Consider the following 14,844-nt stretch of genomic DNA (forward strand, 5'->3'; position numbering starts at 1 on the left):
TAACCATTTTCCTTGATTGTGTAACACCCAAAAACCCACCAGCCACTACAGGAACTTCTTGTGTCAGCCCAACATCCAACAGCACTTCCTTTTCTTTTGTAATCTCCGTAGAACTTTTTATCGTATCTATCTAAAGCAATTAATCCTATTGTTTTAATCCCCTTTTATTGTGTTTCAAGCCCCTCGCTCTAAGTATTTGTGTTAACTCCTACAAGAAAAATAGATTGTCATAAAACTTACTCTTGCGACTTTATACTTTACGACATTGAAAAAAACGCGTAATTCTTAACAATCAAACAGTGAAAAAAAAAATCCTTCGTGTATATACATATAACCGAAAAGGGGCCCTGTTACTTTTACTCAAGATATGTCACTTCAATCCCTACTAGCTCAACATTTACCAAAGAGTGAATCATTCAAATACCTATACATCCAATCAAAACCAACGTATATCAAGTCACCAATAAACTTTCCAAAAAATCATAAGCTCAACGGCAGTAGCATACAAGAACGTCCCGATACCATCAAAATACGGCATTTCTTCACCTTGATAGATAAAGATGTCATTGTTTTAGGAATTGAAGTGTTTGTGTACATATTGATATACAAGCAACAAGATTTTATTGATCAGTTTATATTTGTTTCGAAATGTGACACGACTGGGTTGAAAAAATTGAATGGTTATCGTGTGAGTGGTATTGTTGAACTGGTGTTGCTGTATATTGTCAATTATGATATAAGGAGGTATAGGATTAAGGTTAGACAAAACAAGCACCAACAGGAGGAACATCAGGAGGAGGAAGAGAAGCACAAGGTGAAGCAAGGTAATGGCTACGTCAATGAAACAGTGGCATTAATTGACAAATTACAAACTAAATTATCAACCAACCCAAACCACTACAACATTCTACCATACTACGGTAGTAATAACTTCACCGATTCAACTGACTCTCCCCCAAGGAATAAATTCCGCAACTTAACCCACAAAATCAATACTCATATCTGTCTATTCACCAAAACTGCACCACAATACATGTTTCCCAATTCATCGAAAAATAAATACAAACATTTGGGTAATGGACAAGTTTTGCTTAGTTGGTGGTTGAAAATTATCGAACTGATATGCAGAAGCAACAGCTACACCAATGATGGTGATTGGTCATTGAAGAAGTTGATTATCCCTGGTTCGGATACGTTTGCTATGCGAAAGTTTATTGAAAAGTTGCCAGATTGGTCAATTGGACACATATTTGGATCAACTAATAAAAGAGGTAGTACAATAGAAAAAGAGGAACATAAACAGGACTTGGCGGTTTACAATATCCCCCTTTTTCCTGATGATCCAAAAGGTCGATTTTTAGAACATTTAATTGTTGAAAATCGGTATTTCAATGTTGATATTGATCGATTTTATCAAGAGTTGGGATATAGACAAGAGTTTCGATTGGGTGATTGTGTTGGATTGATTGGATGTACCAAGTTTGGAAAAGATACAACAGAAACAACAGAGAGGAACAATGATACTACTACGAGTGATAATGATGATCTGGATGCTGTTGTGGTTTCTATCCATCAGTATAAACAGTTTATCAACAATGTAATAAAACTGATCAACTTTGACAAGTTGATTGATGTTGAGTACTTGGTCCAAGTTCAAATTCCTAGTTATTTTGAAAATAATGTCAAGGAGATGAAGGAGTTTAAGTATGGTGAAGTTGTTGGCTTGAAGGAAAATAGTGCTGTAAAAGGTGCTGGTGAAAAGAGAGGGGTAGATCAGAGTGCGGTGGATGGAAGTAATGGAAGTGGCGGTGGTATGAAGAGGACTAATGATCTTACTGGGCTAATCAAGAGAAAGAAGCGGTAAGAAGTTTGAAGCGTGCTTTTTTTGAAACATATCAAGAAAAAGTTGCAAAAAAAAAAAAAAACAATGGGGAGGGCAAAATGCAACTTCAATTTGCATATCTTTTTCTTAATGAAAGGTCAAGAACTCACCAACTTGTATCCACAACACTGACCCTCTTTTATCTACAAGAGAGGAAAGTATCCCATAGAGTAATAAAACAATGAAGTTGCGATACGTTATCATCTATGTGTTTACATTATCATCAATTTATGCTTCTGAATATTCCAAAAGATTGAGTGCAAAGATATCATCGGTCATTTCACCTAAGTTCTACAGTGGCGGTAACAACAAAGCAGGTGATGGTGATTCCGCCTCCAATGTTCAAGTGTTTGATAATTATGTGTATGGAGCAGCAACACCCGATTTCCACGTCCAACAACAGCAACAACAACAACAACAGAAGCAGCAATCCGATCATGCTTTATCTCAAGCAAATGCATTCCCTCCGGTCCCCATCCCTATTCCCTTCTCCAATCCAAAACAACATGAACTTCCCCCCTCACCCATGATTTACCCACCAAAACTACCATTTCCCCAATGGCTAACTGACTTCACTGGACTACACGAATGGCCAGGACTAGACCCACCATACATTCCATTAGATTTCATTGATTTCACCAAGATTGTCCCTGTGCCACTCCATCCACAAGCCAGCTGTTCTGCAATGACATTACGATCACCTTCTTCATGTTCATTTGATTGTTTCAACTGTGTTGAATTTGATGATGTCTACACGTGTCCCAAACTCTCACAAACGTTTGATGATGGACCTAGTCCGCATACTTTGAAACTTCTCAATGCATTGAACAAGACAAATACCCAAACGACATTCTTCACGTTGGGAGTCAATATCGTCCGGTTCCCCGAGATTTACCAATTGGCAATGCAACAAGGACACATTATGGGATCACACACGTGGTCACACAAGTTCTTGCCTGCTTTAAGCAACCAGGATATAATTGCTCAAATTGAATGGCTGATTTGGAGCATGAATGCCACGGGGTTCCATTTACCGAAATGGTTTCGGCCTCCTTATGGCGGCATCGATAATCGAGTACGGTCGATCTTGAGACAGTTTGGCATGCAGGCGGTGTTGTGGGATTTCGATACTTTTGATTGGAAGATGCTTGATCATTCCAATATGAGGAATGAGCAGGATGTGTATAATGATGTGAAGAAGTTTAAGCTGGACAGAGCTAGGGGTGGTGGCTCTGGTAGTGGCTCTGGCTCTGGCTCCGCAGGGGGGTTGATTTTGGAACATGATGCCATCCAACGGACTGTTGATGTTGGTATTGAGATATTGGAGAATATTGTTGGTGGTGGTAAGGATCATCAGTTGACGGTGCCCAAGTGTGTTGGTGGGATTGATTATATCAAATCGTTTCCCAAGGCGTAGGGCCAAAGGAAGGGATGAGTTAAAGTGAAGGTTATGTTAGTTTGGGGTAGGTTATGTTATGTTAGGTTAGGGTTATATTTACTTTGTAATGTACGATGAAGGGTTATTCTACTGAGACTGTTGTAGTGTTATGGTAAACTCTTCAAGAGATGGGGTTTTTGTCATACTCGGAGTAAACACTGTAGTAGTGTGTGTTAGATGAAGAGTGGTTAGATAAAGTAGTTATAAGGTATAAAAAGATTGGGGATAAACTAAACAGCTAAAGGTATAAAAATATATAATAAAAGATATCAGGATACTAAGGAAAGGATGATATTGACATTGGAGTATTGAGGTTAGGATGGTCACAAGGTAACTAAGGTCAAGTCGGTACAAATGAGTCAAGTAAAGTGAGTGTATTGTGTTGTGCATCTGTTTAGTTAGCTGGCACAGGAACAGAGTTTCCATTACTTCCACCATTATTCAACAAATCATCCTTTTCTTTATTCAATTCAGTAGCAACACCATTCAATTTAGGTTCAATTCTATCTCTAGTTTCCTTCAAGAAATTCTCAGCATTTTTCCTACCATTAACGACAAATTCCAGAGTTTGATTCTTTAATGGGGTCAAATACTCATCATTTAAAGTCTTGACAGTCTTGATTCCAGTATTGTAACTAGCAGTCAAATTCTTTTCCAAATATGATTTTTTTGAATCTGGTGAAGGACTAGATGTCGAGTTTGTCTTTTTCAATTCTTGATTGTATGTGGATACAATTTGCAGTTGGATTTCTTTACCGTTGGAATATACAACATTGGTTAAATTGTAAACAATTGATTTCAAAGTATAATAAATTTGGAAAATTGAATCTTCACTTTCATTTTTAACTGGTTTGAGGAATTGATTATTGATAGTGATAATTTGTTGATTAATTGGTTTAATCAAATTAACAACAAAGAAATTGATAACTTGAGTAGGTAATCCAATGAAAAAGTAATCAAATATACCCAATGCATAAAGACTCAACCCATCAAATAAATCAGCAACTTCATAAATTGGTGAAATTGATAAAACGTTAGTAATGATAAATTGGTAAGTTGGCAACACAAATTGTTGATGAATAGCTTGGAAAATGGAAATTGATAAAATCAATTGTTCAACTTGTTTCACGAGGGGGTAGCTGTTGATATGTTCAATGGTTTTGGAGTCAAATTTCTTGGTTCCTTTTGGCAAGGATTGCTTAACCTTTTGTTTAATTTGGTTGATATCAGACATGACTTATAAAAAGTGTGGTGGGTTCTTTTATTTTGTGTGATGTGAGCACGTGCTGGAAAAAAAAAAAAGAAATATTTTTAATCAGGGGGTGTGTGTATGTGTTGTTATAGATAACTTTGCGTGTATTGGTTTAATCTAAGTTGTTGTGATACTTAGATTGGATATTACTGTGGTTGGTTTAGTAGACTATAGGTATAGTTAAATATCTCTCTTAAGCTCTGAAAGAAGAAGAAAGGGATGTGTGTTTTATTTGGTTTTTTATGAATTAAAGGAATTTGAATGTGTTTTTATATCTAAACAAAATGAAGATTAAGAATATTATTTTTATATTTTTATTTTATTCTTATTTTATTTTATTTTATTTTTTTATTTTTTTAAAAATATTCAAAAGGTGTGTTTTGATGAAGTTATAGGTAACAATAACAATAACAATATTCACAAGAGTCATATGCATAACAGACTATTGTTTCATAGCACAAAGGTACACTTGGTTAATAGTGGTTAACACTATGCCATTCTTTCAATCTCATCGACACCAATTAGTAGGTTAGTTTGGTATTATTGTGTATATACAATTTATCACATGCTTATGTAAATATATACATATAGGTAACTTAGTTACTACTGTTGATGTTACTATTTACTTCGTTATTAGTTATTAGTGATAGTTATATATATATGATGTAATAATAATAATAACAATTGTCTCGGGTGATTACGTATTACAAATATTTTTTATCTCGGGGAGAAAGAACTAGAAAAGAATCTTATAATAGTAATAATATTATTACAGTTACTGTATCATATGTTTTATGTATATATTGATTGCTATCTATCTATAATAGAATACAGTGCGTTTTAAGTAAGTCGTCTCTTTAAGGAATTCGTACAAAAAAAATAAAAAAAAAATCACGTAAAATGTAAACAAGTGTAGTTTTTAACCCGCTCTTATACCACCACAATGCCACCTTCGAAAAAGAAAAAGACAGAGGAGGAGAAAAGAGAATGGGAGGAATCATTGCAGATGGCTGTTATTGAAAGTAAGAGCCAAACTCGTCCTAATAATTCTAAAATTGCACGTAAGTATGGGCATTACAGATCAGCATTAGCCTATCGATTAGATGGCGGTTTACCACGCAAACAAGCTCACGAAAGTCAACAAGTACTATCAGGAAAGCAAGAGATCCTCTTTCTTAGACAGGTCCAAGCAGCAGATCACGAACACGTTGGGTTAACAGCCTGTGAGATGCAAGAATTTGCGCAAGATATTTTGGACGCGCTCGGTATAGATCATCACGTAGGAGATAACTGGCCATATAACATGTTGGAGAGACACCCATGGATTAGGATGCTCTCAGGCAAACCGACAGACCAGAATCGAACCTATGGGGTCTCTTTGGCAGGAATAGAGGTGTTTTTTCAGCGCTATGAGGACGCTGTAACTCGGTACAAGGTTGAGGCAGTAAACATTTGGAACATGGACGAAACAGGTATATTTATACACCAAATTGGAAAGAAAAGAGTTGCCGGCGATAGTCTGAAAAAGAGTACGAATGTCAAGAGTGGAAATAGTAAGGAAATTACCACAGTTGTGGAGGCTATTTCAGCTGCAGGAGAAAGAATTAGATATCCCCTCTCAATATTCAAGAGTAAAACGCTCATGACCAACCAGATTTCAGATGATGAGAAGTTGGAGTGGGCTTATGCCGTGAGCTATAAAGGCTGGAACACTGGAGACCATTTTGAGCAATGGGTGCGGAAGATATTCATTCCTTTCACTGCACCAAAAAATTCTCAAGATTACCGGATTTTGATCATGGATAACCACGCAACACATTACAGCGAAGAGCTCAAACTGGTTCTAAAGGATGCTAGAGTGATCCCGATTTACCTACCACCCCATTGCCTGCATTTGATGCAGCCGTTAGATGTCGGTGTTTTCAAACCCGTTAAGGATCATTACAGAAAACTTGTTGCCCGTTATTTTGACAGGCATGCAACACATGTTGTCCCAAAAGACAAGTTTATAGAGTTCTGGATTGGCTCTAGAAACCTTAGGATGACAAAAGAGAACATTTCAAGTGGGTTCAGGAAGTCTGGGCTATGGCCCATTGATAAACAAATGGTCCTTGAAAATCCGGAGCTAACAAAGAAAAATGCAATAGTTTCTGATGAAAACGCACCACTATATGATTCTCTGAATTCGAATTTATGTATAAATGGGGTTTCCGGTGTTGTTTACCCAGAAGAAAGCTCGAAACCAACTGAGAGAAATATTCGTGCAAAAGAACGGGTGAGAAACAGGGAAATTCAACTACGTGACCAAACAATTGCGCAAAAGGATAACATAATAAGGACGCTATCACGTAAACTAGAACTGAAAGAAAACCCTCCACTGAAAGGGCCTAAGAAAAAGGTGTGTTCCATGGATAATGGCGAGATTAAAACGAGCCAAGAGGTTCAGCCTCGGAGTAAAAAATTAAAGCAAGATATGGAGAAAAAGATGGCGAAAACGCAGAAAAGAGAGCCATTGGGTGATAAAACTAACACTTCCTAATCATTGCCATGAGAAAACCGTTTTGATTAAGCTATTTTGAGTCCAATTCTACATAGATTTTTGTACTAAAACTTGGTAAAATTTTGATTGTTTTTTTTTTTTTTCTGTACGAATTCCTTAAAGAGACGACTTACTTAAAACGCACTGTATGTTAAAATGTAAATTTGCATGTGATAATTTAAAATTGCTATTATTTTTTGTGTAACTCTATGATTGTGGCTGAACTAAAAAAAAAAAAAAAGCAATTGTACTATTTTTAGTGTAACCACACACACACAAGCACACACACACGCAGTCATCGGTATATAAGATAAGAGACAGAAAGATGGAGGCTGTACATAAATGCAATCATTGTACACTATAATGTTTGTAATGTATCACAGTAAATATACAAATAACCTTTAAACGTATGTTGTTGAAGGAAAAAGATTGCTGTAGAAAAAGAGAGACTTTTGAAGTTTTTACACCCCCCTGGCACCCAGTTCGTATAAAGGTGTATACAATAAAATCATAACAAAACATAACATAACTTAACATAGCCTAGTGATACAATTGTACAATAGTACAAACAGACAGTGTCTTTTATAGATAGAGATTTAGGAGAAACTAGGAAAGTGCTTTTATATAACACTTGATGCAGACACCAAAACAAAAAAAAAAAAAAATTACTTGTTATTTTATTTTATTTTATTTTATCTCAAACCAAACGTTTTGTAGGAGTAGTAGTACACTAACCAATCATATTGTATTATTCTCTTATATAGTGGCTAGATCGTTATATAACGCCCCCTTTTTGTATTAACAACAAACGTATGATGTAGGCGACCGAGAAGTCTAGATTCACATGCAATTTTTTAAAACACTGTTGAAAATTTAACATAACACATTCTAAAAGATAAGAAAGGAAGTTGTAGCCTTTTTTTTTCAAATTTGCCTCGTAAATTTTAACATCCTTTAATGTAATGTGATGAGATTAAGCAAATGTATGTGTTCCTATTGTATTCCCCTTTCAGATTGTCTTTTTTTCTTCGATGAAACACACCTCCTAACTCCTAATATGGTAATGAATGTTACAAATTGAGACTGCGAGATTTTCTCTCTTCCTATTGTTTTTCATAGAAATATTCATTTCTCTATTTGTGTTGTTTTCGTAACTTAACTTTTTACTTCACTTAGCAGCCACAGGGTTGGGATTTGCTTTTTTACCACCCCATGCAGAAAACACCCGAGGAAGAAGTATCAACCAGGAGCTTCAGAACTTCACACTCTCGTAAACACGCCCCCTCCTCCTACTCGGTCTACATCTTAATTCTAAGTCAATGCAATTTATGCCGAGGAATTTTAAAAAACTATCAACACACAAAATACACATAAGCTTTTTTTTTATGCTCTCTTCGTATACACGCATCTTCTCGTTACTGCCTCTGTTTGCAAATAAACATAGATCGTTCGATTTCTTGAAAATAGTATTGGCAAAACTCTAAATCTTACCGAGGAAGTGTGTCATAACTTCATCCTGTGTTCTTTTGAATTTTTGTTGAAAATTTCATACTTCATGTTTGATGTCTGTGTACCCCCCGTTGGCTCGGTAAAAGTAGGCTTGCCCCTCTTGTCAGTGCCCCACTTATTCATCTCTAATTATTACTTCTCTCTCTCTCTTATTGTTTCTGTTTGTAGTTTTGTATTGCCTTAGTGGTTCAAGTTTTTGTGATTTACAAAAAAATAAAAAAAACTTTCTTTTTGCTTCTTTGTGTCTGTGAAACTTTCATCTTTTCAATTTTTTTCACTCAAAACCTCGGGATGTCAACAGTTTTCAAAAAGTATCAACACCCCAAATATGATGCTTCAAGTAACGTAGGCTATAAAATTTACCACTCTCCAGGTTCAATCAGATCCTTATTGGTAGAATCTCCAGAGAAGGAACAGAAACATCGTGTTTTGTTTTTTTTATTGCAAAGTCGCAAATTTTGCATGTAGTACAGATTAGTGACCAGTAACGTCACCAGAGAGAGAGCTATTGATCACCTATGGGAAGTGAAGGAGTTAACCTCTCAACCTCTTTGGTCGACTTGGGAAAATTGTAGTTACGTCTACAACTGGACTTCTTGATTTAAACTTTCCATAACTCTTTAAAAGACTTGATACTTAGAAGATTTTTCGAATGTCGCGAAAATAGACTTTAGTGTCGCGAATTTGGAGTGAATTAATTCTGTGACAATTTAATCAATAAGTTTCTATATCTAGCTCTTTGGAGAATAACACTCTATAAGTAGATTCTCTTTACTGTGTTTATGATAGGGAATAGACGAGGTAGCTCATATACTACCTCAGATTGGTTAGACCATATTTTAGTGTATTGTACTTTGGCCATGACCTTACCAAATGTATAACTCGAGTTCAATCTTTATAGTCTCATTATGACCAACTGAACATTACAATGTAACCTCTTCTTTTGCAACTTAAGAGAAAGCTCACTCTGTATGAATTACATGCATACTCATTACATGCCTTCGGAGTTTGTGGAGTTTGTGTTATCTTTCCTGTGAAGATTGAGTTTATGCAGGAGTCCCCTTTACTAATGCGGGGAACTATAATGCATTTGCTTTTACCAGTTTTGTATCACCATTTCCATATCTAAAGGGTAGCGGATGTTTACACTCACCCATAGCCGATGGTATAGTCATTGACATCTGATAACATTGAGCTTAAACATGAATCAAGGGGCTAAACTTCTCCTCAGAACAGTACAACCCATGGACCAGTTTAATCATGTTTGCTCTTCAGAAGTACCAAAGCTGACCAAGGTGGCGACTCCTAGCCGATTTTACAGCCGCAAAGCGGACTTAGTAAGAAGTTGTATATCACTTCTTCCGAACTTAACTCTTTAGACGTTTCGCATGTGATTCATTGGGCTTCAAATAGATTGGTCACAACAATGAAATTGCGGAGTAGAAAACAATGCAAGTGAAAAAATATAAATAGATGCGCAAATCTTTTATCCTCAAGCAATTAATCTCTTGTTAAAAGCACCACCACACCACCATCATGTCTGATTTTGATATTGCTGATTACGCCACCAAATGGTATGTCGTGGCATCTGCTTTGCTTATCCTTTATGCTGTCTACACCAAAATCAAGGAGGTTTATTTAATGAGAAAATTTGGAGCGGTCAAGGAGGCCAATGAGTTAGGCGACGGAGCTTTTGGATTTAGACTTCCTTTCTGGTTCATGGAATGGACGAAGAATGGAACTGTTTTTGAGAATATGACAGAAAGATTAAAGGAGGTTAAATATCCCGATGTTCCTACATTTTCAATGAGAATCTTTGGTATTAAGCTTTGGCTGACTAGAGATCCAGAGAATATCAAAGCAATTTTAGCTACTCAGTTCAATGATTTTTGTTTAGGTACAAGACATGCTCATTTTAAACCTTTATTGGGAGATGGTATCTTCACTTTGGATAATCAAGGATGGAAAGATTCAAGACTGATGTTGCGTCCACAATTTGCAAGAGAGCAAATTTCACACGTCAAGATGTTGGAGCCACACATGCAAGTGTTTTTCAAACATGTGCGTAAGAATAAAGGGAAAGTATTTGATTTGCAAGAGTTGTTTTTTAGATTCACTGTTGATTCGTCGACAGAGTTTTTATTTGGAGCGTCAGTTGATTCATTAAAGGATGCTAGTATTGGCATGCAGTCCGAATCAAATGAAGTTGATGGAAAAGAACAATTTGCTCAATCATTCAACTTTTCTCAACAGTATTTATCGTCAAGATCAACTATGCAAGGTTTATACTGGTTGTTGAATTCAAAAAAGTTTAGAGAGAGTAATGCCAATGTCCATAGGTTTGCTCAACATTATGTCAAGAGAGCCTTGTCATTATCACCAGAGGAGTTGGAAAAACAAGATGGATATGTTTTCCTTTACGAATTGGCTAAGCATACCAGAGATCCAAAGGTATTGCAAGATCAATTGTTGAATATTATGGTTGCTGGAAGAGACACAACAGCCGGTTTGTTATCATTTGTCTTTTTTGAATTAGCAAGGAACCCACAAGTGTACGCCAAGTTGAGAGAAGAAATTGGCACCAGATTTGGATTGGGCGAGGAATCTAGAGTTGAGGAAATCACATTTGAGTCTTTGAAGAATTGCGAGTACTTGAAAGCTGTTCTTAACGAATGCTTACGTTTGTATCCCTCTGTGCCTCAGAATTTCCGTGTTGCTACCAGAAACACAACCTTGCCTCGTGGTGGTGGACCAGATGGAATGTCTCCAATTTTAGTAACCAAGGGGCAAACTGTCGTTTATACAGTATACTCTACCCACAGAATGGAAGAGTTCTACGGTAAAGATGCTTTGGATTTTAGACCTGAAAGATGGTTTGAGCCAGAAACAAGAAAATTGGGTTGGGCTTTTGTCCCATTCAATGGTGGACCTAGGATTTGTCTTGGACAACAATTTGCCTTGACTGAAGCTAGTTATGTCACTACTAGACTTGTGCAGGAGTTTGGATCGTTATGGATGGATCCAAATACTCCGTATCCGCCACATAAGATGACGCATTTGACGATGTCTTTGTATGATGGATGTAATGTCAAGATGGAGTAAGTTGATTTATTTAGGATTTGTCTTTGAATATATTTATCACAGAAAATTTGAGTAAAACCAAAGATTGGATGGCTTGGATCCTACATCATTTTCTCTACTTATTTCATTCGAGATTTTGAAGATCTACTTTTAGTACTTCAACTCTCTCCAGAAGTTGAAAGATTAGAGATGTTGTTTTTTTTCTATGAATCGTTTTACTTGGTTTTTTTTTCGCAGCCCACGACACAACCTATTGTTTGACATTATGGAATGACAATTTATGAAATGAAAACTTTTTGTGCGCTAAAGACGACTCTATTCTTCAAGAAATTGGAATGAAGGGTATTGAGAGGATAAATATGGATGGTGCTTTTCTACAATTGTGTATTTTAGAAAAATAACCTTGTATAAACGATCTAAACAGTTTTATAAAGTTGAAGTCAAACAAGACAGAGCTAACCGAAAATGACATCGATTACCAAGTCAAAAGATGCAACTGTTTCAGACACCTGGTAATCTAGTGTTCTCCGTCAATTACCTATTTAGTCACATCAGATTTCTAGTTTATTTCTTATCATCCAGTGGGAAACTTTGTGTATACGATGAGATGTTGGTTATAGTCCCTGTTCTTATCTCGTTAAAATAATCTTCGAACCCCGATGTTATTCTGGCTTGTGCACGTTTGCACAATTCTTCAGCTGTAAGGGTTTTATAATCATAGACTTCTGTAATAGATACTGGTTCCCATTTCCCAACAGACTTGATTTTCAAATTGTAGTTATCGAATTTATTCTTTTGGATGTAACGTTGACCTAATTCACCAATTATTGCCACTTTTGTACCATCTTTTGAGTTTACCGTACATATATATCTGTCTTTGGCCACTCTCCAAACACAGGATTTTGAATCCAAATAGCATACCTCATCATAAGATTTGATGTTAGCGTCGTAGGATTTAAATTTGATGTATACTTCCCCTTCGGAGGGTCCAAAGGTGTACAATTTCCTGTTGAACGTGGTGATGTTGGGATACACGTTGACTTCTTCCACGTATTTGGGTTCATAGTTTTTAAACCATTCTTCGATGTTAGGTTCGGTCATTGGGCCTTACAGTTGTGAAGTTTTAAGCAATACTGTAAAGCTTATGCCTGCGGAAACAAAAGTTTATTTATAATGAGGGGATAGATAGTCACAGTAAATTGAGATAAAGTCACTCCTGCGCTCTAAACGAAAAGTAGTTGAACCTAATTGCAGTTTTCGTGTTAAATAAGACACGTAATATTCGTTATCTTTTGTCTCTCATATGTGGCTCCCAATTGCATGTGGTGCCGTGCAATGAATGGACAGGCTTCTCTTTTTGGAAATCATGCATTAAAGTTTGACACAATTTGTGTGCTGTCTAAATTGTGGTGTCTTCTTTTATTTTGCGCTTATCAGAAGTACACAAAACCGTATCCAATTTTAATGGTTATCAATCAGTTTTGATTGGACATCATGGTCATATTCTTTCCACGTCACCGTCTAAACGTTTAGAAAGTCTCCATTCCATCCATGCTACAGAAGCAATATCAGATCATTCTTATCAAAATATAGTTTTTTTTCAACTTATTTCCATTGTTTTACTCATGGTTATTTGTCAATTGAAAGGAGGTGTTTATTCTCTATAGTAATTCTTCGATTACTTTGAGAGACTATACATATCATAAATCGTTGTGATATTTTTAAACACTTTTCGTATATAGCAATTTATTTCATTTCAACTAGATAGCACCATCTTTGGTATCTATAAACTTATTCAAGTTTTTGCAACTAGGACTTGAAATTACCAGTATTGAGATACGTTTTTAGAGGAAAGTGTAAAAGTCTGGAAGACTTTTGTCTAAATATCGGGGAATTTAAATTTGTCGAGAATTTCCTATCCAGAATTTTCATGTGTACAATATCATGTTCATGTCAATGTATAAAACATTCAAAGTAGAAACACTAAAACCAAAATAATCTATTTTTAGAATTAAAATATCTCTCTGTGCGCAAAGATATAGCCGAAATCGCATTGATTGATAAGCGAGCTAAAAACAACCCATTCATTGCACGGCACCACATGCAATTGGGAGCCACATATGAGAGACAAAAGATAACGAATATTACGTGAGTTATCTAATGTGAAAACTCCAATTAGGTTCAACTACTATTTTTCAAGAGCGAATTACTGTGACTCTCTATCCCCTTATTATAAGAATCTTTCACCTGCCACTTTATACACACCCTAACAGCGCCATTTGGTATAACTTTACATCCATAAGAATCAATGACAGATCCTAACATCGAGGAATGGTTTAAAAACTATGAACCCAAATACGTGGAAGAAGTCAACGTTTATCCCAATATCACCACGTTCAATAGGAAATTGTACACATTTGGACCCTCAGAAGGGGAAGTGTACATTAAATTTAAATCTTACGACGCTAACATCAAATCTTATGACGAAGTATGCTATTTGGATACAGAATCATGTGTTTGGAGAGTAGCCAAAGACAGATATATATGTACGGCATACTCGAGTGATGAAACAAAAGTGGCAATAATTGGTGAATTAGGTCAACGTTACATCCAAAAGAATAAGTTTGATAGCTACAATTTGAAAATAAAGTCACCAGAAGAGTGGGAAGTGGTGCCTATTACAGAAGTCTATGATTATAAAACCGTTACAGCTGAAGAATTGTGCAAACGCGCACAAGCCAGAATAACTTTGGGGTTTGAAGATTATTTTGACAACATAAGAATAGGAACTCTAAACAGCTCACTGTATGCAAAGATGCAGAGTAGCTTACCAGATGATAAGAAATAAGCCAGAAGTTTGAGCTGACTAAATAGGTAATTGACGGAGAACACTATAGTACCAGTGTTTGAGACAATTGCATCTTCCTTTGACTTGATTAACTTTATATAACTGTTTAGATCGTTAATACAAGGTTACTTTCCTAAGCTACACAATTGTAGAGAAACACCACCCGTAACTATAATTTCAATTATCCCTATCACCTTTGTGTGTGTTTCCTCCATTCTTCCGTATAGAAATGATCAAAGCTCGAATAATCACTTAGGAGAAGTTGCTAGTAACAACTACCTTGAAATAGCTCATG

The 14,844-nt window shown here is 36.1% G+C and overlaps 7 protein-coding genes across 7 annotated transcripts; 5 read left to right on the forward strand and 2 right to left on the reverse strand. All coding sequences in view use genetic code 12, as the record gives it.

The window, feature by feature from the left end:
* Window positions 1-367: 367 nt before the first annotated feature.
* Window positions 368-1,864, forward strand: RTT109 (H3 histone acetyltransferase; the record flags this gene model as incomplete). Its single annotated transcript, XM_067694790.1, has 1 exon — window positions 368-1,864. The coding sequence occupies one exon, from the start codon at window positions 368-370 to the stop codon at window positions 1,862-1,864; it is 1,497 nt and encodes a 498-aa protein (XP_067545983.1).
* A 199-nt stretch (window positions 1,865-2,063) lies between these two features.
* Window positions 2,064-3,299, forward strand: CDA2 (chitin deacetylase; the record flags this gene model as incomplete). Its single annotated transcript, XM_067694791.1, has 1 exon — window positions 2,064-3,299. One exon carries the CDS (start codon window positions 2,064-2,066, stop codon window positions 3,297-3,299), a length of 1,236 nt encoding a protein of 411 aa, XP_067545984.1.
* A 415-nt stretch (window positions 3,300-3,714) lies between these two features.
* On the reverse strand, window positions 3,715-4,554 carry I9W82_005599 (uncharacterized protein; the record flags this gene model as incomplete). The annotated part of the gene is made up of 1 exon (XM_067694792.1): window positions 3,715-4,554. The coding sequence occupies one exon, from the start codon at window positions 4,552-4,554 to the stop codon at window positions 3,715-3,717; it is 840 nt and encodes a 279-aa protein (XP_067545985.1).
* A 961-nt stretch (window positions 4,555-5,515) lies between these two features.
* On the forward strand, window positions 5,516-7,111 carry I9W82_005600 (uncharacterized protein; the record flags this gene model as incomplete). Its single annotated transcript, XM_067694795.1, has 1 exon — window positions 5,516-7,111. One exon carries the CDS (start codon window positions 5,516-5,518, stop codon window positions 7,109-7,111), a length of 1,596 nt encoding a protein of 531 aa, XP_067545986.1.
* Window positions 7,112-10,156: 3,045 nt separating this feature from the next.
* On the forward strand, window positions 10,157-11,722 carry I9W82_005601 (cytochrome P450; the record flags this gene model as incomplete). The annotated part of the gene is made up of 1 exon (XM_067694796.1): window positions 10,157-11,722. The coding sequence occupies one exon, from the start codon at window positions 10,157-10,159 to the stop codon at window positions 11,720-11,722; it is 1,566 nt and encodes a 521-aa protein (XP_067545987.1).
* Window positions 11,723-12,265: 543 nt separating this feature from the next.
* I9W82_005602 (uncharacterized protein) lies at window positions 12,266-12,802 on the reverse strand (the record flags this gene model as incomplete). Its single annotated transcript, XM_067694797.1, has 1 exon — window positions 12,266-12,802. One exon carries the CDS (start codon window positions 12,800-12,802, stop codon window positions 12,266-12,268), a length of 537 nt encoding a protein of 178 aa, XP_067545988.1.
* A 1,207-nt stretch (window positions 12,803-14,009) lies between these two features.
* Window positions 14,010-14,549, forward strand: I9W82_005603 (uncharacterized protein; the record flags this gene model as incomplete). The annotated part of the gene is made up of 1 exon (XM_067694798.1): window positions 14,010-14,549. The coding sequence occupies one exon, from the start codon at window positions 14,010-14,012 to the stop codon at window positions 14,547-14,549; it is 540 nt and encodes a 179-aa protein (XP_067545989.1).
* Between the last annotated feature and the right edge of the window lie 295 nt (window positions 14,550-14,844).

The sequence above is a fragment of the Candida metapsilosis genome (genome assembly GCF_017655625.1).
Source record: "Candida metapsilosis strain BP57 chromosome Unknown scaffold8, whole genome shotgun sequence".
NCBI lineage: Eukaryota > Fungi > Ascomycota > Pichiomycetes > Serinales > Debaryomycetaceae > Lodderomyces > Lodderomyces metapsilosis.